General features: G+C 40.7%; 2 protein-coding genes across 9 annotated transcripts in view; both read left to right on the top strand.

The window, feature by feature from the left end:
* The window catches only part of PLA2G6 (phospholipase A2 group VI), a 29758-nt gene extending 24219 nt beyond the window's left edge, over window positions 1-5539 (top strand). For all 6 annotated transcript variants that reach the window (XM_089528155.1, XM_089528153.1, XM_089528156.1 and 3 more), the window contains one exon: window positions 4055-5539. In XM_089528155.1, the coding sequence (XP_089384281.1) occupies window positions 4055-4199 (145 nt within the window). In that variant the 3' untranslated portion in view covers window positions 4200-5539. The remainder of the gene's footprint in view (window positions 1-4054) is intronic.
* A 1796-nt stretch (window positions 5540-7335) lies between these two features.
* BAIAP2L2 (BAR/IMD domain containing adaptor protein 2 like 2) overlaps window positions 7336-23745 on the top strand; it is a 29395-nt gene continuing 12985 nt past the window's right edge. For 2 of the 3 annotated variants that reach the window (XM_089526761.1, XM_089526760.1), the window contains exons 1-8: window positions 7336-7374; window positions 12148-12223; window positions 13925-14011; window positions 17725-17786; window positions 19880-19951; window positions 20581-20697; window positions 22996-23142; window positions 23326-23477. In XM_089526761.1, the coding sequence (XP_089382887.1) occupies window positions 7336-7374; window positions 12148-12223; window positions 13925-14011; window positions 17725-17786; window positions 19880-19951; window positions 20581-20697; window positions 22996-23142; window positions 23326-23477 (752 nt within the window). The remainder of the gene's footprint in view (window positions 7375-12147; window positions 12224-13924; window positions 14012-17724; window positions 17787-19879; window positions 19952-20580; window positions 20698-22995; window positions 23143-23325; window positions 23478-23745) is intronic. The other variant, XM_089526762.1, reaches the window with a different exon arrangement.

The following is a 23745-nucleotide window of genomic DNA, read 5'->3' as shown; positions in this document are numbered from 1 at the left end:
TTGCTATTTTCTGCTAGTAGTATGGTATCATCTGCATATCTTAAATTGTTGATGTTCCTTCTTCCAATTTTCATGTCTCCTTCCTCCAAATCTAATCCTGCTTTACATATTATAGGTTCAGCATACAAGTTAAACAGACAGGGGGATAAAATCGAGCCTTGCCTGATCCTGTTGCCACTTGGAAACTTCTGTTTCTCAGTATTCTGTCCTAATTATGGGTAATTTATCAGGACAATAAAATGTTTTGAGACCCATTTCTTTAAGAGCAATACATAGTTTTTCATGTTCTACACAATCAAAGGCTTTGCTATGATGTATAAAGCACAGACTAATTTCCTTCTGAAATTCTTTGGTGTTTGCCATTATGTTTGCAATATGATCCCTAGTGCCTCTTCCTTTCCAGAATCCAGGCCGGACTTCTGTCATTTCTCACACCATGTATGGTAAAAGTCTTCGTTGCAGAATTTTGTGTTTTGCTTTGGTTGCATGGGAGATTAATGCAGTGGTCCTGTGATTACTGCAATTTCTGGTATCCCCTTTTTTGTGGATTGTTATATTAAGTGTTTATTTCTTTAGTAGCAGGAAGCAGTTATATTGGTATGCTGTCTGTTCTTGGTGATTTATTTCTCCCAGGTGTTCTGAGTGCAACTTCCTTTCTAAAATTATGGTTTCATCTTCAAATGGTTCTCCCTTGAATGAATCTATAATCCTTTCATCTCTTTGATATAGTTCTTCAGTGTATTGTTTCCATTATCTTTTTAGTTTTACGTGGTCATGTAATGTATTCCCCTGCTAGTCGTATAGCATCCCCACTTTTGGTTTTAATTTCCTTTTGATTTCTCGGATCTTGTGGAAGAGGTCTCTTGTGCTTCCTTTTTTGGTGTCATTCTCTATTTCTCTTCATTGATTATTATAGTAGTTCTTTATGTGCCTCCTCCACACAAATCACTGAACATTTGTATTCAGAGTTCTGACACTGTTCCTGTTACCTTTTATTTTTGGTTTTTGCCTGTCCTTAATTACTTGAATATGGTCGACCCCCTGTTTTCACAGGGGATCCGTTCTGGACCCCCCTCCCCCAAAAATGGAATTTCGCATATATTCAAGCCCCATTAACTTGAATATAGGTGTGTGGCTGCGGGAGTGTGAAGGACCGTTCCTTGAGTACATGCCCCATTATTTCCCCCTCCATTCATCCCTTGCGCATAAGCAATGGACGCTGTTTCCAAAACAAGGAGAATGGAGGGAGGATTGCAGTGAGGCTTTTCTTACATTTTGACTTCAGATAGTGTCTTGTTGCATTCTTCCCACACAATTTCCCTGGCTTTATTCCAGCTTTTTCTGGCTACTGGCCATTTAGGCTGTGATGATCCCTGTGGTCCAAGTAACCCAAACAGCGGCCCTGTCTTGGCACTTAGTCCCAGCAGATCCTTTATTTCCCCCCGAATCTTCTGTTCTTGGTTCACACTCCCTGTGACATTGAATGAGACTCTTGGAGAACTTCAAATCACGCTGCCACCACCCCGTGAATTTATAATAACCTTTCCTTAACACACACTGGGACTTGTTAAGGATTTATAGTTCCCTTCCCTTTCAAAGCTAAGCAAGGGATAACCAAACTAAGGCACGTTTAAAGAAGTAGATAACTTTTAAAGAAAAATATTTATTCTATTAACAAAAATAATATAAATCATACAAGGTCTTTTGACCTTGCAGGTACAATACATATAGTTATCAGATATTCATTTCAAGCAAGACAACAGAAACAGAATTAATAAGGCCTAACCGTTCTAACTGACACATTCCTAAATAGTGATACAGAGATGGAATCTTCCAGCCCAGATGGGTTTGAGATGTAGTTACTAGCCTTGGCCTAGCACAAACTACCTTCCTGAAGTATGCTTTCTTAACACAGGCTCAACACTGCAGTTTTTCCCAGCAAACAAGACCCACATCAAGTGAGATACTCTCACTTCATACTCTCCGCTAGAGAAGCTCCTCCAATTGAGCTCAATGGCCTTTTATATCCCTCTGTTGGAAGCTTCTGGAAGAAACTCTTGCTCCTGTTCAGTGATTGGCCAAGTGGGCCTTCCATCAGCTGTGATGTAATTTCTCATTTGCATGTACCTCCCTCCTAGCTTAACTCTTTATTGCCTGACACAAGTCTTCAAATGACTGGAGGTCCAGTCATTACATAGGCAAATCTATTTTATTTTATTTTACATTATCTTCAAATTCTATAGAGATGTTGCTCAGGTTGTATGTTAGCACGATTATTGCTTTAGTGTTCTTTACCTCTACTGTAATTTTTGATATTAGCAGTACATGGTCTGTGCCACAATCCACTCCTGGTCTTGTTTTTGTAGAGAGAATGGAGATTCTCCATTTTCTGTTTCCAAGACTATTTGTTGCTTTTACTAAACCAGATATGTTAGCCCCCCTGGTTCTGTTAATCTAATAAGTAGCCAGTATTGAAGGGAAACATATTTCTGTTTTTGAGGAATACAGTATTTTTTTGATTGTGTGTATAGGGTAAATAACGAGTCAGCATGGTATAGTGGTTTTGAGCAGTGGACTACAACCCTGGAGATCAGGGTTCGAATCTCTGCTTGGCCATGGAAACCCACTGGGTGACCTTGGGCAAGTCACAGTTTCTCAGCCTCAGAAGATAGCAATGGCAAACTCGCTCTGAAGAAACTTGCTAAGAAATCCCCTGATAGTTTCACTTTTGGGTTATGATAAGTCAGAAACAACCTGAAGGCACACATCAGCAACAAACACGAAAGCGTGTTAATAGTATCTGGAATAGTTTCTTGTTCCCAAGTACTTAATATAAAAGTGAGGAACTTTTGGCCCTCAGATGCTTTTGGGCTTCATCTCCCAGAAACTCCAGTAAGCATGATCAGTGGTCAGGGATTATGGGAGCTGCTGTTTAAGACCTCTAGAGGGCCAAGGGTTCTTAATTCTTGATAAGGTGAGGAATCTTGCTCTCTCAATCCTTTTGTGCTGGCAGAATATGATGTAATTGGTCCTGGATTGCAGTGTGTAGTGAAAAGTAAGCTTGCACAGGTGGGTGAAGAAGGTTCAGTAAGCAGACAGGACTGTGGGACGGGACAACACAGAGACAGAGGTTTGAGTAAGGCAGGATTCCTTACTGTGAAGAATTACACAGAATGAAAAAAACAAAGCAGGTTTGGAAGATTTATGCAGTAAAGAGAAAGCCCATTGGCCCTTCTGTCACTGATAAATTTGCTGAATCAGTGTGTGTGTGTGTAAGGTGACAGACTGTGATTTTTCCTTCTGACTGTTAGTGACAGAGCAAAAGGATGGGAAGCTGAAGGCCCAGGTTGTGGCTGCATCAGGAGAAATGCTGGAACGAGTAAAGTGTCAGAGGACCCGAACAGACAGGCCAAAATAAAGCTACTTCGGGTCACTTTGGAGGTATGCTGTTTAAATGACACATGCATCTTAAGAGGCCAGAAGCTGCACCAAAGCTGCTTTGGCACGGCTTCCAGCCTCTTGGGACACATGCATCATTTAAACAGCATACATCCAAAGTGACCCTGAAGCAGCTTTATTTTGACCTGTCTGTTTGGGCGCAGAGCTTGTCTGCCAGAGTCCCCGAATACTTCATTAAATCCAGTTGTTGGGGAGGTTTAGAATACAGTCTGCTTTCTTTTATCTGTTGAATTGAGGCATGTCTCAGGCTGCATCCGTGCTGCAGAAATAATCCAGTTTGACTGCCATGGCTCAGTGCTGTGGAATCCTGGGATTTGGAGTGGCACTATAGTTCTCTGATAGTGAAAGCTGAATGTCTCACAAAACAACAGTTCCCAGAATTCCATGACATTGAGCCATGGCAGTTAGAGTGGTGTCAAACTGAATTATTTTAGAAGTGCAGATGCAGCCATGCAGTATTTGGTTTTCTCCTCATTCCTTTTTTCCACTCTCTTTCTCTTGGATGTTGTTTTTGGCCTGCCATCTTATCCAGAGTTGCTGTGCACAGACAGTATTGCCTCTGTCGTTCCTATTAACACTTCCTTGTTATCTGCAGGTTCAACCCTCCCTTGGAAATGGATGTAATGCTGGATGAAGTAAGCGATGCAATCTTGGTGAACCTGCTGTGGGACACTCAGCTCTATATTTATCAACACTGGAATCAGTTTGAACGCTTGGTACAATGGCTCCAGAATCCATGATGCTTTGCAAGACTCTGTGGGAGCACCATTGTGTGTCTACAGTGATGGTTTGGAATATTCTCAAGGAATGGATTCCGCTGCAGTGTGGCTTCCCTCTTATCTTCATATCAGGATATCAAGTGAAAGAATTTGAAGTTTCCACTGGCTGAAATGCCTTTTCAGCTGCCATAGTCTGTGGACTTGTAGTGACTGCTCTTTCTCTGTATGTCACTACACAGCAGCTCTCTGGTTCCTGAATTTCATTTTTACCATGGCATTACGTGCTATCAAAACTGATCAAAGTTGGACCATCTTTCTCCCTTCTTGGCATATGAAACCAGTTGTGTTTTCTATAACTCTTTGGTTCAATGATAGCATTTTTTCTGTCCAAAATTTGACATCAGCAGTTAAGATTAGATTTTAATTGCCTGTTCCTCCATGTTTTCTGGTCAAATTTAGAGTTTCTGTTGTATGGAGATCTAAAGTTATTTCCCACATACGTCAGAGCTGCTCTCCTGAAATTTGTTTTTGGCATTGAGGACTGCAGGGAGAATGCACATAATTGGATAAATGCTTTTTCATAGATGACACCATATTTGCACACTGACAGAGATACGGAAGGCTTCCTGCCTCACAGTACAAATATATTTTCTCAAAAGAATGATTAGTGTAGGTCAGATCAAAAACCAAGGGGAAACCTCCTATAGACAGTCTGTGGTTATACTCATTTCAGTGTCCTGTTTCCTCAAATATTTGTTTTATTATTTAGCGGGGAAATAGCCACCCATCCATGGCTTTTTTAAAAGGCCGGGATGGATTTAAAGAGCTGCTATGCATGATAACTTTAATGTTTTTTGCTGTCTGACTTATTTAATTCAGTAGATTTATTCAATCCAATAGAAGGTACTAGTAAAATGTCTAGATGAATTTGAAATCTGAAAGGTGGCTTTCTCCCCTTCCCTTATTGCTTTTGTACACTACTTTGGTTTATATGAAAGGTGAAAGTGTTGTGGTGTTAACTGAGGTATCTTCACAAAACTGACTCAGTATTTAATAAAAGGAGGGTTATTTGAAACTTGATTTTGTTTGAGCTTATTAACTCATTGGAAGTGAGAGATACTGAATTCGATTTCCTGCTCCCTACTTTACACCAAGGAAATTTAATGTCCATTTGCAATTTTTCTAATATTGGCACTGATTGGCATGCTTTGCCTCTACACCACCTAAAGTTTTCCTGAAGCAAAACATGAAGACCTCTTGAGAAATTCAGTGTTCTTTACCTACATAGGAGCCTGTGGCTTCACAAAGGAAGGAGATATGCTGGATTCCAAGGAAACATAGGCGGGATACAGATGGGCAAAAAGGGGTGTATTCATGACGTCATGAAGGTAGAGCCTTCAGACGGGCCTTACCTGAATGCCGCCATGAACACGCCCCCCGCACGCCCCAAGCGGGAAGAAGCAGCATTAAAAAGGTGCTGCTTTTCTCCACTTCTTTTCCGTTTGATGCGCAGCTGCGCAGCTCCGTCTGTAAGCTGCTGCACCAGTACGCCAGAATTGCTACGCCGCTAATTTAAGTTGCCCATTTAAAAGCTCCGTGTCTGCTGCGTCGCATAATGAGTCGGGGTCCTGGAACATGCGCAGTTTGCAGTCAGGCTTTAATTGCAGCATCAGCTGCCATGCAGGTGTGGAAGCTGCAGCACAGCTGCAGCGCATTTTAAGACTCCTAACCCTAACCCTAACCCTAGAGCAACATGTACGCATGCGCTGCTTGGAAAGTTTGGACTTTAAAGTGAACCCCTACACACATTCCTGTGCCATTTTCACCTAACAATAAAAAATGCTAAAACTGTAAATATTTACATATATACAAGGGAGGTGAGGGGGGATGGCAGGGGGACAGCGGTGGCAGCGGAGACAGCTGTAGCTGTGCATTGCAGATTCAGCAGGAGTGCGGGGACCAAAGGAGAGGAGGCATCTATGATGCTGGTGACACTGGCAAAGTGCAAGCGGACAAGGATGCCAACACCAGCTGATCACCAGCTGGCAGGAGACCACCATTGTTCTTGGGCAGAGCGGGGGGAAAAGTTTTAAAGGGGCTTGGGCACTTTAAATGTGCCCATAGGCTTTCTGCCGCCACTGCTTAGCGCTGCAGCTGCGCAGCTGCGCATCCGCCAGCCGGCAAAGGAAAAAAAAAAGCCGCGGTTTAGGCCGCCCGTGCGGAAGCTGCCCCTTTCTTTGCGGCGTCCTCCGAGGCGGCGGTATAGAAGCTACGGGTCCGAAACGGACCCAGGTGAGGCGTCTTCACTGCCCCCCGTGTGGAAGCCCCGACACCTGAAGCACGTCCCCAGGGCGGGCGGTCTGGAGGCTCCGTATTCAGCAGAATACACCTCCAAGACGTCTTCCCCTGCCTGTCTGTATCCCGCCATAATCTTTTAATTGCAAATGGACATTAAATTTCCTTGAATTTGAAAATCAACCAGTGACCACATGGCTAAAGGGGGAGGTGCCAACTAGCAGATAGCTCTCCCTACCTTCTGAACTAAGACCAGAATCAGAAAATGCAGGCCTATGACTAATAACTTCAATATTTTTCCACCTGTTTGCCTGATGAAGAAGCTAGTGTGACTTCGAAAGCTTGCAACATGTATTTGTGCATTTTAGTTGTTCCAATAAAGGCATCATTGTTTGGATGTTATTAGATTTGCTATATGGCCAACACAGCACCCCTAAATGTTTTTTGGATTTCAAGAGTCCTAAGATAGTTATGCTATACAAGAAGACAACCAGTTTTATGTTTTTACAGAGCTGCAGGGGAGCTATATAGTGAAACTAGCAATGAATAATTCAAAGTGAAAACCACATGACCTTCATGGCTATTACAGGATTCCTCCTTACCTGGTATCTGGTTGCACTTAAGGCTCAAGTTCTAACATCCTGACTGGTGAATTATTAAACCGTCCAAGCAGCATTTACTTCCCTTCAAAGCCAGCGCACATCTTTCCTGTGTTCTGTTGCTCCAGAAAGGACACTCCTCCTGTCCTAGCTCAGGTCTCAGAATTGGATTCACAGGTGTCTCTGAGGACTCCTTATCCTCTCACCGTTTCCATTTCTTGTGTGAAAGGACTGCAGGGGTCTCCATCAAAAACTTGCAGGGTATGGAGCAATCCTACAGATCTACCATCTCTATCTACAAGGTGAGGTTGTGTGCGCTCTCGAACATCACAGCCATGCTTTTGACTAAGGAACAAGTGGCTGAGCAAAACTTTTCCATAGTAAAATGTTGCACGGCAGAAAAACGCCAGCAATTGGACAAAATAAATCGGTTGATCTGCTAGATTCTTAAATCTGCAGTGCAGATATCAGATGGCAAAGAAATAAGAATATCAGGGATTTTAAAACCCAGAAGACACTGTTTGAATTGCCGTCTCTGTCATACCACAAGCAATACTGTGTTTAACAAAAACTGAAGACCTGAACTCTGAATGCTGATATGATCTGAGGGCACACTAGCCCTACTATTAGACAGAGTGAAGTAACCTCTTCAACTGATATTGGGTGTCTTTTAAGGGCAATGGGATCTTGTAGTACCTTTTGAGACTACCAGCAAAAGAAATTGTAGCATAAGCTTTTGCAGACTTGGTCTAAATCTTCAGATGAATGGAGTCTTGTCTCTGTGCAACAAAATTACAGCAGTTTAATTTGTTGTATCTTCCCCCTCCTAGCATGCGAAGAGGCACTTGTGCAATTTTATTCCTCATGTACTTGGTTGATTGGGTTGCACCTTAATTTCAGTGAGAGGGGAGGCATTATTTACAGCTTTGGTCCAGGCAGCAAAATGTTTTGGACTGGTTCTGTGAACAGAATCAACAAGCAAAGTGCTTTATACTTTATGTAGTAGTCATATTCACTGCAACTATAACAGTTTCCACAGAAAGAAAGTGGCTACAAAAGGATTTGGGATTTTTATTATTATAGTTCCTAGAATTCGCCACTGGCAATGCTGGTTCTAAGAGGTGGCATCCAAAAGGAAGTTCCAAACACAACTTTATGTGGCAATACTTTAATTGGAATATTTGCAATAAGTAAAGAGAATAACATACTTCCTTTAAATTTTAACAGAAAAAATATACATTATTTTTTGAGGTCTCATACTTGAAAGGAGCTGTACCTGATATATGTTTTATACCAACAGTTTAATTGTATTTTCCTGAGGTATAACTATAGCACTTTCAGATTCACCATCTCACTCTTTGCACTAATTCACACTTCAGTTTCAAATTTAGAAAATAAACATATCCCACCTTTGCCCATGTAACATGATGGATTGCAAAACAACAGGTCAAACAATTGTGGGAGGATGGTTGGGGGGCTGTATTAGACTTCCAGGAGACCCTGGAGGGCTGCACGCCCATGTATTTTAGAAAAGGCCTCTTCTTCTGAGAGCTGGAGTACAAATATATATATATATATATATATATATATATATATATATATATATTTTCAAAAACTGCAGAAAACATGTTGTGATGTGTGAATAAAGCTTTCTTAAACACCTTTGTGCATGAGTGAACTCTCAAACAGGGTGATCAGATGGCCTCACCACGAAGGAGACCATGGCACCACAAAATGTAGCACATTTATGAAAAATGTAGGCCATTACAAAATAAAAGCTAAAAACACCAATATAAATATAAAGATGCCAGCCACGTCAGGAATAAATTCTTCTAGAACATGGCCACATAGCCCGAAAAACCCACAGAAAACTATGCCGGCCACGAAAGCCTTTGACTTCACATAAACATAAATGCTGTTTATTTACAGCTGTATTATATATGCTGTGTTTATTATCCTTTAAATCTTTTTATTTGATTATATGTTGTTATCCTGTCCTATCCATCTTATTCTCCTATTTGCAGGGAGGATAGGCTGCCAAGTAGATGTCATTCCTCAAAGGGGAACTTCAAAAGTGATGTCACTCAATGGGCTTCTTGGTCATGCTCAAAATGGTGGAACTTTTGAAATGCCTCCTGGACAGAAGGTTGAAATGTAGGACATGCCTTGGAAAATGAGGACATCTGGTCACCCTGCTCTCAGAGGCTACAGGTCCCCATGAGGGGTATACAGGGGTGTTTGTTGTTTGTTATTAACACATGAAGCTCTTATCCATACGAGCAAAAAGAACAGCAAAGTTAATTTGCTATTTAAAACATGAACCAGCTCTCATACTTTTCACGCAAGGGACAAAGTTTGGTATCAGACTTCTCAGTATTTGGTTCTAACACAAAGCCCACATGAGGTTATAGTAGGGAATCTTTCTCTAGTGAAGATTTTCAGAGAGCCTGTAAAATATAATTGCTTGATCTACAACTCTTAGAAAACATTAGGCAGTGTGGCCATTTGAAAGTTGATGTCCAAAAAAAGTAAAATTTACAAAAGAGGGTTTTTCTAGGGGAATTGTTCCCATTCTTGAGTGGCTTTTGAACTTCTCTGGGTGCATCTGCATTGTAGAAATAATACAGCTTGACACCACTTTAAATGCTACAGCTCCATCTTACAGAATCCTGTAGGGATCTGTAGTTTTGTGAGGCACTAGCACTTTTGGCAGAGAACACCAAACGACTTTGCAAAACTACAAATCCCAGGATTCCATAGGATGGAGCCTCAGCACTTAAAGTGGTGTCAAACTGTATTATTTCTACAGTCTAGATGCACCCTCCAAGTTTAAAAAGATGCTGGCAGGTGTGAAAGGAATGCAGGTAAGGGCAATACCTGAAGAGGAATGTATTACTATCTCCTTGCCAATCTGATAAATACACAGAGCTTCCACTGTTTATATTTAAGTGATCCCTTGAAGGCATTTGGGATTTCAATGCTATTTGACCTAGCTGAGCTGAAACTGTCACTTAGAGGCAAGAAGCAATTGCTTTCAGTTTAGAAGAGATGGAAAGGCTAATCAACTTATCTGTAATCCAATGTAAGCAAATTATAAATGTCTGTAAAGCTGTAGAAACTGCACACGGGCAGTGTACAAATACAAACATGGTTACAATCCTGTGCATACATACCTCTGAATCAACTCTGTTAAACTCAGTGGGATTTTACATCAGAATAAAAATACATAGGGTTGCACTGTGAGTAACAGATCAGGTCAAGAGCTTGGAATGTATATGACAATTAATTTGGCAAAGTATTCTTTGAGATATCCAGTTCTGGGTATCACAATTAAAAAAGGAAGTTGACAAGCTGGAGCGTGTTCAAAGGAAGGTGATCAAAATGGTGAAGGGTCTGGAAACCATGCCTTATGAGAGAAGACTTAAGGAGCTGGGTGTGTTTAGTCTGGAGAAGAGAAGGTTAAGAGGTGGTATGATAGACCTGTTTAAGTATTTGAAAGAATGTCATAATGAGGATGGAGCAAGCTTGTTTTTTGCTGCTCCAGAGTACAGGACCTGGAACAATGGATGGAAGCTAGAGGAGAAGAGATTCCACCTCAACATTAGGAGGAACTTCCTGACAGTAAGAGCCGTTTGACAGTGGAACACACACTCTCAGAGAGTTTTGGAGTCTCCTTCTTTGGAGATTTTTAAACACAGGTTGTATGGCCAATTGTCAGGTACTTTGAGAGTTCCTGCATGGCAGGGGGTTGGACTTGATGGCCCTTGTGGTCTCTTCCAACTCTATGATTCGTTTCCTGTGGTTTGAAACCATTGCTCTGTGTCCTAGTCTCTGGAGCCAATTGGATTAGCGTTTGTATCTTCATGGTAATGGGCAGCATTAGTACATTGTGATCTGGGCCATGGGCTACCTCTGCATACTTTAACTCTACACAGATTCTGGTCATCTGCATAATGCTTTCAGTTTTGGAAAACACGTGGGAAACACAGATCATAACAAAATTTCTCTGTAAGAGATAGCAAAACACAAGCCTCAGAAAAATTCAGTTTTTGGACTGCCGTTACCAGAATTGGACTGCCGGCAGCAGAAATTCTGGCAGTGCTAGTCCAAAAATGAAGGGGGGTGGAACATTCCAAGCTTTATTACTACCAGCAAGAACCACTATTTGGTTTTTATCCACCAGTCATTTAAAGTTATTTCATTTGTTCCTGTGGAACATCTAGAATCCAAGCAAGACATGTTCAGGCAGTTTGCCCACAGCTCTATTTACAGTGAATATCACATTGTTTTCAAAAGCTCTGTGTGAGTGATGTGTTACACCAGCCTGGTGCTCTACAGATTTGTTGTAGATAGTCCCTGTTGATATGGTGATGCCTGAGCATTATGGGAGATATAGCTCTTTCAGAAGTCACCAGGTTGGGGTAATATCCACTTGCTGTGGAAAGGGGAGTGGGGTGGGGAAGAAACACAACAGACACCCAATTGGCATAAAAAGGCCACAACTTTATTGACTACAGTAAGTAAGCATAGAGGGTTGGCCCGAAAAGCATAAGGTCTTGCTCTGTCATCCACCAACCTGTGTTGGTCGATGAACCGAACTGCCTGGTCATGGCCAGGCTTTGGGATGACAGAGGAGAACCAGCTTAAAGTGCACAATCCACTTAGGGAGCCGGTTATGCGCCTATGCACATCTTTGCCCCTTGTCATCTTGGAATGCTGACTCGATACCACCCTTGCAATGGTGATATGGCTAGACCCTCAGCACCCTCGGGTCCCCGTGGGACTTCCGATCCAGTGCTCTGCAGCACTGGAAACCATGCCCATCAGATCCGAGACCTATGCTACCTCCACAAAAGGCGAGGCCCCTGCTGGCCCACCTTCCACCATGGTAGCTGGTGCCAGCTTTGGAACAGATACTGGCAAACTACCATGGGATAATGGCCATCAAGCAGTGGAGCAAAATAGACTTTTGGTACTGGACCACCACTTGGAGTAAACATATGGAAAAATACAAAAACTGATCCTCTTTGAACTACATCCTCCCAGTTTTCAAAACTCTTCCTTATGATTAACAGAGTATTCTGGAGCAGTTTAACCCAGCTCTGGAGAATTTGGTATACCTGGGCAACAAGTACGTGCGAGCTTTTCACGGTGAGTAGCAATGCTAGTTTTCTGCACTATAATGGTCAATTAGTAAACCTAAGAATGTGTTTGATGCACACATGAGTGACTGCAGGGCTTGGAAAAGTTGTAGTTTTTTGGACAAGGATGTTTAGGATCACCCAGCCAGCATGGTCACTTCAGACCCTTAATACTTTGCTACAAGTTTAATGGGGAGGAGGAAGCACATAAACAGAAAGGAAACACATACCCTCAGTATGTCACATATGAAACCTGGGACATGTGCGGCTAAGCAAATCAGAGTGTGGTCAAGATGGTAAACGTTATTAATGAAGAACACACAGAGAGGCTGCATCAGATTGCTTTTGCTTGAGCCTACTGGGAAGGTCAAGAGACCACCCCCTTCCTCTCCCCCCATTTAGTTAGTTGAGTGCAAACTACTTTTACACTTTGAATTCAGTTTGCATCAACTGAAGTAAGCTGAGGAGAAAGTGATACAGTGGGAAAAGAAGAGAGAAACTGGGATATTTTAAAAACAGCTGAAAAAGTGGGATGACAAACAGGTACTGTCCTTGCCAAATTGGGACAATTGGAGGGTATGGAAGAACCAAAGCTAAAAGATAGTGCTTTGGGGGCAGAGTTTGGAGAAGTAACTTTTTTGGATTGGATCAGGGGCATCACTAGGGTGGATGGGGGCGGGGGGCAGTGAACACCTAGTGTATGAAAGCTTGGGGCAGTGAACACCTAGTGGAGTGGTTGCTTGTCTTCCATCTCAAGCTGCTACCAGCCAGTGTGACTCTGCAAAGTGGGAAGGATGCCCCCATTGCAGAGCATTGACCTAGCTTCCCTCCTGGAGAGGCAATGGCAGGAAAAGGGGGGCACTCTGCTGGGCAAGGTGGGGCAGTTCTCTACATCTCCTGCCTGCCTGTCCATCCAGCTGTCTGCCTGTCTAGCTGCCCACTGGTCCAGCTGCCCAAGTCCTTCCAGGTCTGGCTGGGCAGATGCAATACCATAGGAGGGAAGGGAAGGCAATCTGCTGCTTTGCCACCCTGGAATCCAAGATGATCAAGCTGAGATTGTCAAACTTTGGATGCATCATAAGTAGTCACGATTCATTGGAAAAGACAATAATGCTAGGAAAGGTGGAGGGATGCAGAAAAAGAGGAAGACCACATGCCAGATGGACAGACTCAATTAGGGAGGCCATGGGGATGAATTTACAGGACCTACCGTATATACTGTATAAGTCTACAGATTTTAGTCAAAAAATTAGCCCAAAAAACTTGAGTCAACCTGAGTCAGCCATCCCCTGATGAAAGGGAAGAGTCCCATCTGTCCCGTAAGCACTGGCCTCCCTCCCTACTCTCTCATCCATCCAGCCTTAGGGTGAGCACAACCTATTATGCCTGCTGGAACTTTGTAAGTTCTTTGACATTATTTTCCTTTGCTTCATCCTTTAGATTCTTTGTTACATGCCCCTAGGTTTTAGCCTCGATTTATCTACAGGCCAAATAAAACAAAATGCATCATTTTGGCTCCAAAACCTTCCCTTGCCTTATACATGAGGTTGACTTACAGTCAAGTATATATAGTGAGCAGAGCAGTAGGGGATAGGCTATCTTGGAGATGTCTCATCCACAGAGTCTTCATGAACTGAGAATTAAAACGAAGGATGTATCAGCAGCAGGAATACTCTTCTAAACTTTTCTCCTTTTAAATATAATTCTACAGCATTGTCAGAGGCTGCAGATGTCTATTTCACAGCAATCCAAAAGATTGGGGAACAAGCCCTACAGAGCTCTACCTCACAGATACTGGGTAAGGTTTTCGCTGCTACAGTGTTTCTGATCAGCACCTTCATGGACCAAGCTTGGCAATTACAATACTGGGAGCTTCCATCAATTTTTCAGTCTGAGCCTCTCTGGCTGTTCCAGTTTTATGAGACACAGACATTTGTAATAGGCAGGGTGTTCTTTGACCTAGAAATTAATTTGGCCAAGAACCATGTTGTTTCTTCATATTTTGACCAGGCTGAGGACTTGAATTGAATTTAACTAGGCAGGTTGAGTGGGGAAACGCAGGTACTGTGCCCTCATTTTTCTTACACATGTCTTTTGCCTAAGTGATTCATCTACAGATTCTGTGTGCAAAGCATTTGTCCCTGCAGTTTTTCAGAGGGTGCTGTCTGGCCCCGTGGTATCCATCTATTATGTATGTATGTATGTATGTATGTATGTATGTATGTATGTATGTATAGTGTGTCCTTGGTATCTGCCGGGATTTGGTTTGAGGACCACCTGTGAATACCAAAATCTGTAGATGCTCAAGTCCCTTGAAATACAATGGCACAGTAAAATGGTGTCCCTTATATAAAATGGCAAAATCAAGGTTTGCTTTGGGAATTTATATTTATATATTGAATATTTTCAAGCTGTGGATGGCTGAATCTGTGGATATGGAGGGCTGACTGTATGCATATCTCCCAGTATAGGGAGGGGCTCAATGCAGCTAACAACAAATTTAATAACAATACAAATTAAAAAAACACAGATGCATTAAAAAGTATAAATATAAAGTTTAAGAAATAATTGAATGATGTATAAAGTTTAAAACATTAAATATTTAAAATATTTAAATGTATTAAAAACTGTATACAAACCTTAAAATCTACTCAAAGAAGCCCATCATAGACTAAGTGAATTGCTACAGATTGTCACACATTCTCATTGATACTTGTCTTCACTTTTCTGTGCAAATTTGCATCTCTTTGCCCTCCCTCAGCCAAAAATGCAAAGCAGACAGATGGCCACACATTCACTAATGTACATCCATGTTGATAGTCCAGTAAAACCTGTAATTCCTTTTTCTGTAGAGTTGAGGAGTTGTTCACACACACACCCCAAAGTCCAAATCACTTCTGGAGGGATTGCATTTCTGAATAGAATGAGGACTATTTAAATTTTGTAGACAACCCCATAGTGAGAGATCGGTTGGAGTGGCTCATCTAAAGATAAAGGGTGGCACTATCCATTCAAAAGGCTCAAATATAGTAGCGAAAGAAAGAAAGGAAAGAAAAAAGAGATTGACTGAAAGGAAACTGAAACTGAAAGTAAAAGTAACTTATTTGCTCCTCTTTGACTCATTATTTTCTATGGGAAGGGGTGCCTGTGTTTAAAAATGTCTGCCACTCCTAGAGACTTCTTTATTTGACAAATACTGCATTATGTTTGCCCCACATTGTTTGGGAGGAATGCTTGGGAGGGAACCTTTTGGGAGGGAATGGGTTGGCGCTGTGAGGGTCACACACTACTCTGCTGCATGTAGTCTATGGACTTCCGTTTATCCACTCCTTTAGACAGTGCAAGTGTTTTATTCAAATTACAAATGGCAGAAATGCAGTTTTAGTGCGGTGTGTGAAAATGTCTTTAAAAGCAAGGGGTTTCTGCTTTCTTCTTTATTTCTAATTTACTAATTCAGAAATATATAGCTACATTCTTCACTGGAAATCCTCTATTCAATGCAGCTAACAATAAAATCATCTTTACTCTCTTCACAACCGTTTTTGTGCAGATGGTAATTGGTGTAACAATTACAGTTGGACTTTGAATCCTGAAGTAAATAATATAGTACTTTGCATGGGGTGATATATATCACTAGAACTTAACGATAGTAGATCATTTATTGTATCCTATATATCATTCTCTGTTATCATTATTTCCAGAGTAATTTTCAGAGTACAAAGTTTATGTGAGCCTTTAATTAATGATATGTCAATCTTTCCTTGCAAAAAGATAGTGTATACAGACAGATGAATCTGTTTCCCCTTCATATCAATTTCACACAGGTTCACTCATAATCCCATTCTGCCCCATTTCTTCATTAATCTGCATTTCCAAATGTCCACATTAAAATACTGTTTGAACATAAATTACTCACAAAAGGCACATTTATGATTTGCCCCCTCATAGTATGCCTTCATTCCTAATCATATTTTACTGTTATCTGTAAATAAAGTTTATAGTATGGATCCAGGTCAGTTTGTCTTAGAATAGCAAAGAATAAATTCCTTTTCTTAATCTCTACCTCTGAAATAGGTAGGTGAGCCTTCCCCATTATTATCTCTTACCTAAGAGAATTGAAAATTTGTTGCCTTACATTTGTCAATCTCTAGCTAGAATTCTTCAGGGTTTACCATTTTGAGCTCCCTGGGTTGTATATAGCAGTATTGTGCATTAGGCAGATTAACATCAACATTTCTTTTTAAAACCTCTTAAGCTATAGACTTTCAGGAAATGTAAATTATAGGAGAATGAACACACAACTTTATCTCTTTTATCTATTTATTAAGTAAAATATGCAGTTACACATTGCTGCTGCAGGATCGTCATATTAGACCTTTCCAGCCTAGGCACATTTTCTTTTGTAGATATGATCTAGGAATGTTACTTCTTATAGGCATTTCATCTTCTAGGCCTTTTTTAGACAATGATGCCACTAGGGTTGGTGTCACCTGGGGCAGGTGCTTGGAAAGGGATTGCCCCAGCCTCCCACCCTCCTGCTGCCTTGCTTGGCTATCCTCCTTCCTGCCCACCTGTGCCAGGCCAGACCCAGAAAGGGCTGCAGGGTGGTGGTGGTAGCCTACCCTCTCCTTCCTCCCTTCCTGTGGCTACACTTGCCTGGCCACGGCCAACCCAAACCTGGAAAGGGCTGCTGGGTGGCCAGGCAAACAAGGCAGTAGGAGGGGATAGAAGGAACGTGTGCCTGTGCCTCTTTTACCATTGCATTGACTCCCTTAGTGGAGAGGGCCAGGACAGTGGAGAAGCTGCAAGGGGTATGTGCTCGCCCCTTCTATTCCACTACCTTTGCTCCCTTGGTGCTAGTGAAGAGAACCAGGGCAGCAGAGAAGCTGGGAGGGGCATGTACTCACCCTTTCTTATCTGCTGCCTTGGTTCCCTTGGTGGAGAGAGCCAAGGCAGCGGAGAAACCAGAAGGTTTGTATTAATGTTTTTTCTTGTTTATATGTTTTTTTCTTTTATTGGTGTGATTTTTTAAAAAAAGAAATAAGATTTAATTACATTTGCCTTACCAAAAAGGTAACTAATTATAGGCAGATATAGTACGTTCTTACTTCTAAACTTGGGATAGCCTTATTATTTTATTTTATTTTATTTTTAATTTTATTTTATTTATATCCCACTTTCTCCTAACATGCAATTTTAACGAAGGTAGCCATTGATAAGTCAGTATGCTTTGCGCAGCCTGTTCTCTCAGACTCCTTAGACAAACAGCAAAACCAGGAGATCTGTTCAACATCTACAGATGGTGGTACTTTTACAGATGAACAAACTTAATATGCTTATTGTTAGCAGGTTGTATTCACTGTCTTGGGCCTTATACATAATGACTGTATATAATTGCCCTTGTCATCCTTCTCAACATGTATTAGAAGGAAAAAATATACATCCTTTATCATTTCTCTCTCTCTCTGTCTTCCCCTCCCTTTCTCTCCTAATTCTTGACCCCATTTGAAGGTGAAATCTTGATACAGATGTCTGACACCCAAATGCACTTGAATCGCAACCTGGAAGTAGTAGTGAGTATCTCTGAACAAAATATTTATGCATTTATTTCATTTCATTTCTGTGCTGCCTTTCTCCTAGAGAGGAATCCAAGTTGGCTCACAAGATTAAAAAAAACATTTTAAAAGACTTTAAAATAAAAATTTTAAAACACACTGATGGAAAGAACTGTTTGTCATGGTGGTGCGATCCTGACATTTGGGATTAATATTCTGCACAATAATGCCAAAGAAGATATACAATGGGCTCTCCACAGGATCCTCTGAAAGTGAAAAAACAAACAAAAATCCAGCTTTTTCAACCTGAGAGAACAGCTCTCTAGGAATCTATAGGTCCTCCAGCACAACTTTGTGCCCAACATCTCACTGAAGTTGACCGTAGAATTGCTGGAGGACCTATAAATGCCTAGGGAAGTATTTTCACTAGGAATCTTAGTGAGAATATTGTATATAGTTCTGGTTAATGAAAAAGATATTGTAATATTGGAAATCATTGTATGATTGGGAAAATTGCAAAAAATATTGACCCAAATGATTAAGGGCCTGCAGTAAGCCCCCTATGAAGAAAAGATATGATATTTGAAGCTGACAGGCAACTTGAAGGTACGCACAAAAACACACACAAGGCTTAGAAAAAAGGCGAATAAGCGGGAAGATATGATAGAAGCATGTGAAATTATGCATGCTGTGAAGAAAGCAAAGAGGGAGAAGTCAGAAGTCTAGAACCCTGAGTCATCCTCTGAAGCTGAATAGCAAGAAATTCAGAACTGATGAAAGAAAGTGCTTCTTTACACAGCTCCACCAAAGATATAATGATAGGTTTTTGCTCCCCCAGAGCAATATGATGGCTGTCAACTTGTAGTGCTTCAAAGGGAAATTGGACAAACTGATGAAGGATAAGGCTTTCAAATCCTACATATCACGATGGCCTTATATTATCTCCACTATAAGAAGCAGCATGCTTCTGAATGCCAGTTTCTAGAGAACAGTAAAGCAGGAAGGTGCTTCTATACTAATGTCCTGCTTATGGATTTCTCAGAAGCAACTGTTTGGCCTTTTTTGGATGAACGGAATACTTGACCAATTTACACCTTTGGTCTAATTCAGCAGGGATCTTTTCATGGGGAGAGAATATGTGAGCCCCAGGATTCCCAAAGAATTAAATGTCATGTTTAGCTTTCATAGGCTCTCTATCAGCTGGTTTCAAATTTATTCGTACATGGATAAGAGGTCATAAATGTAATGCATTTGTTCATACAGTTGGGGGGTTTTCTGCAAAAGAGGAGATTTTAAAGTCTTAAAGCACATGATGCTTACAATTAGTTTGTTCTACTTAGTTTTTTCTTAACCTTCATCATTTAATCAAAATTATTATACGCAGTCCTTTTAATTCACAAAAGAATGTCGACACTTTATTAGTTACTCCCACAGCAGATTTTTGAGACAAATCCCTATTTCCCAATTTACCAGTGAGATACAAGAACTGAGAAGTGAGTTGCCCAAAGCTAAAAGGTGAATATGTGACAGAAGTGGGTCTTGAATTCCTGTTTCTGAGATTAAAATCTCACTCCATTGGGTCATATTTCCCAGTGACCTGTGTTAGGTATCACTTAAGAATACAGGAATCTGCCTTATAGTTTTGGAAGAGTAACCGTTTTGGCACACAAAATCCTCAATATCCCTAAGCAGCATGCTTGCTGACTGGGATATTCTGAAAGCTGCAATCCAAAAATAACTTAGGAATGCTTAAGTGGAGTGTTGATAGTAATTCTGCCTGTCTGGCTTTCACCATCATCTCATGCTGGATGCTTGTGTGGCCAGAAGGTGACAATGTAACGCCAGACAGAAGTGGATTCGCTGATAAAGGGCAAAGGACCCTCAATATCTGTGTCTAAAGAGACAGAGAGGGGGGACCACACCTGTTTCAACACTGCTTGCTACCTCATGTTTTTTTTTTCTTGTCCTTTTTTTATACAAAAGTAGAAATGCTTGGGTTCTTCTCTATGAAGCTCTGTCCTCTATTCATGTGCTAATGCAGTTATCACGCTAGATAAATTATGAAGGAGTGGTATGGTTTCTGAAAACCTCTCTCTTTTTCTCTCGAGCAGGCCCAAACCTTCCATATGGACTTGCTGCAGCATATGGAGAAAAATACTAAGCTGGACATGCAGTTCATCAATGTGAGTGCCAGGCTGGTTTTCCTTTTAGCCTCCATTTTGAGCCTTCTTGCAGACTCTGGTGATGCCTGAGGAATAAGTGTCTCACAGAGGCCACTGTGCCATGTCCATGGTACCATGCTAGCATTATGCTGAGCCTTGAATCCATGTACACTGTTTAATTACAATGGTTAGTGGCTGCATGGATGATGGTGGCTTATACACACTGCCATAAAGGTGAACCCTATTTTTGGAGAAAGGCAGGATATAAATCCAGAAAACAAACAAATAATAAATTTTCTATGAAAAATGAGATTGTCAGCAGAGCACAAAGGAACTGCCATTTTTCAAATGTCTCTAGCCCACAGCAGAGCTTAGAAGAAGTTACTTTTTGGACTTCAACTCCCAGAATCACCTTCTATGCCAGTTAAGGGACTCAAGGAGTTGTAATAATAATAATAATAATAATAATAATAATAATAATCGTAGCTAAAGAGTAACTTTTCTTAATTTTGGTCCAGAGGTTCCCTGGACTTTTATTTCTGAAAATGATTACACAGAGTATGGGATTTTGCTTCTTTTGAGCCTGGAGTTCAGGCTTTTGTTTTGTTCTTAACATGTCCACTCATATTCTTTCATCCTCCTCAATATAGGACAGTCGTCAGCGATATGAGAAGGAATACAGACACAGAGCTGCCAACATAGATAAATGCATGTCAGATCTCTGGAGAATGGAGAGAATGCGAGACAAGAATGCCCGGGAGATGAAGGTGGGGATCAATAGGGACTAAACAAAAATTCAAGCTAAAATGTTTTTAACATATTAAAACACAAACCCAGCAACTAATGATTAAAGCACATTATCAAGCTAAAAGCAGTAGCAAAGCATAAGTAAATAAAACAGTAGCACTGACAAATACTTGTTTCCAAGGAACAGAGGGTCTGGCGGTAGTAAACTATGCTTAGAAGAACCAGTTTGCTGTAATGCTTAGAATATGGATTTCTAGCAAAGAGACTGAGGTTCAAATTACCTCCATTTGAAACTTGATTTGAATCTTGATCTTAAATGGTACAGTAAAATGAGAGAAAATTTTAGCTAGTCATTTTTTGTAGCAGGCTTGTCCTAAGATATTTGGCTACCTGAGATAAAACAGCTAAGGTTGTCCAAGTCAAGGTACAAAGCATTCAAAGCTAGCCAAGTTATCTTGATCCACCAGGCAGAAAATCCCACATGTACCTCTCCATATTTCTGAAAGTAATACATCAATTATAAGTTGCTTCCCTTTGAAAATTTTTATATTTGGACAAAAATAAATTAATCGGTAAAATCTATGAGATACTTTTGAATTTGGATATGGAGGGAGAGACGATTAAAGATCAAATGATAAAATGGGCTAGATGTATTGGACATCCAATAATGTTGAGTCAATGGGAAAAGGCATGGATGGATATTAAGAAATTGACTTTATCTCAAAACATCAGGGAAAATTTCTATAAAATGATGTATTTCTGGTATCTTTCACCCTACAAATTGGCTAAGATCTATAAAACAAAGAAAGAGAATTGCTGGAAATGTAAAAAGAAGACAGGAACTTTCTTCCATTGTTGGTGGGAATGCTGTAAAGCAAAAGCTTATTGGAGAATGATCAATAATTTGATTAATGTTATAATGGGAACAAAGTTAACTTTAAAACCAGAATTATATTTATTAGGTATAAAGGATAAGGAAATCAAAAAAGAGGACGAAAAGGTATTGTTCTACATGATTTCGTTGGCCAGGATGTGCTTTGCCCAAAAATGGAAAAATGAAGGAAAACCGTCCAAAGAAGATTGGTTAATAAAACTGTATGAGGGCATGGACATTTTGACCCAAACCCTGAGAAATGAATATGATACAAAGACAACTGATAATTGGAAAAGAATATTAACCTATTTTGAAAACGAATGGGGCAAGACTGCCATTGAAAATTTTAAGTAAACCAGCCTGTTAGCCTCAGAAAGTGGTACCGGAAAGTACAAGTGGACTGTGTATTTTTTTTCTTTCAATTTAAAAAAGATAAGTATAGAACAAGTATCAGATAGCCAAATTCTAACAGTAAGTGACTATCTGGTAGGTAGGAAGTCATGGTGTTGTTATATGTTTGTTTTGTATAATATGTTAGATGTTAGGTGTTTGTATATGTTATGTGATGTCTGTTAGGTGGTTAGTTTTAGATTGGTAAGTTTAGGTTTGTCTAATGTTTGTTAGCACTCTGTTAATTTGCCAGGATAGGGAATATCTGTATTATAGTATGTTTTCTTTTTTTCTTGTGATTGTATATAGTTTTTTTCCTTTTTATGTTTTGTATTTTACATAATAAAAAAAAAAAAATAAGTTGCTTCCCTTTCATGACACACAAAACTTGCTGCCTGACACAGCTGCCTCACTCTGCTTAATGGTAGGTCCAATTTGCCTCCCTTGCAAGAATGAAAGGGAGAGGGATCTTGTATGTAAATTTTCTAAAAGAAGGGTAGTATAAAAATGGAATAAAAATATTAATTTTACAGATGAATGTTTTATGCAAAGTGGCAATAAGTATGCCCTATTCCTGGAGGCAGTGTTTCTTAGGAGGCAGAAGATGAGCTGTCTTTTTGCAGCAAGTTCATTATTCATATCAGCTGGAAGTGACAGCACAATGGTCATCTGGCTAGTTTGTTGTCTTGCCAGATCATTTTTGCAAGCAGCTACAACAGCATTTGCTCCAAGATACATTTTTTGAAAACAGAAAATGGATCTAGCCACACATTCACAGTTATTTGGCTAATGCTTTCTTGTGCAGTCAAAGAGCTAGCAACAAAAAATTAGGAAACTTTGACTTGGAAGTCTTCAATGCCTTAACTGCCAGTTCTTTCCTACTGATGATAATTGCAGTAACACCTTAGAATCAGAGAGTTGGAAGGGACTGGAAGAAGTATCTAGTCCAATTCTCTGGCATGCAGGAATACACAGCTAAAGCAATACTGAAACTTTGCCATCCAAGCTCTGTTTAAAGACCTCCTTTCTCTCTGTTCTTTCCCCGTAACTCCAGGAGAACATGATGCACCTGCACACAGAGATGCAAGCTTTTGTCAGTGAGAGTCAACAGGCTGCTGAACTGGAGGAGAAACGACGCTATCGTTTTTTAGCTGAAAAACACCAGTTACTCTCTAATACTTTCCTACAGTTCTACACGAGGGTGAGAAGAGGCAGATAAAAGGGGAAAGTAGTATGGGAGTGGTATAGGCGTGGTTGCCTGTCCAACTCTGGTCATGATAGTTTCATTTGACATTAAAAGGATTGTGGTAAGATATCTTTTGATGGAGGGAACAAGACATATCCAGTCCTAGTTTCTATTATTGTTGCCTTTACTTCTGCTAAGGCCCGGGCCATCATTCAGAACAAGGTGCCACTGTGGAAGGAGCAGCTGGAGGCCACTCGCAATCCTGCCCAAAACTTGCTCTCCACAGCACACAGCCAGGGGCACCCAAGTGGTCGCTTGACTCCCACCCCCATGGAGATGGTAAGGAAAATGTAAGAAATGCATCCAATGGGTCTTGGGACAGAAGAATTCCTATAGCAGATGATTTTCAGGGTAGAACTGTCAAGGATAGGAAACAAAAGGCTTTGTGATGGTGTGGGAAGTTCTCCCTGGCTGATTTCAAGATAGTGAAGAGGTCAACCAAATGATGAGTGGGTTGCAGCTGCCTTGCTTGTAAGGAGTGACTAAATATTTGGCCCCTTTAGTTTGGGAAAAAGACAACTAAGAGGTAGAGCATGGGAATATTTCTTTTTAGATTAC

This window comes from Sceloporus occidentalis, unplaced genomic scaffold (genome assembly GCF_023333645.1).
Source record: "Sceloporus occidentalis isolate IW3139 unplaced genomic scaffold, rSceOcc1.0.p SCAF_5, whole genome shotgun sequence".
In the NCBI taxonomy this organism is placed as follows: domain Eukaryota; kingdom Metazoa; phylum Chordata; class Lepidosauria; order Squamata; family Phrynosomatidae; genus Sceloporus; species Sceloporus occidentalis.
Note: the sequence above shows the minus strand (reverse complement) of the source record. Positions and strands in the feature narration are given on the sequence as shown.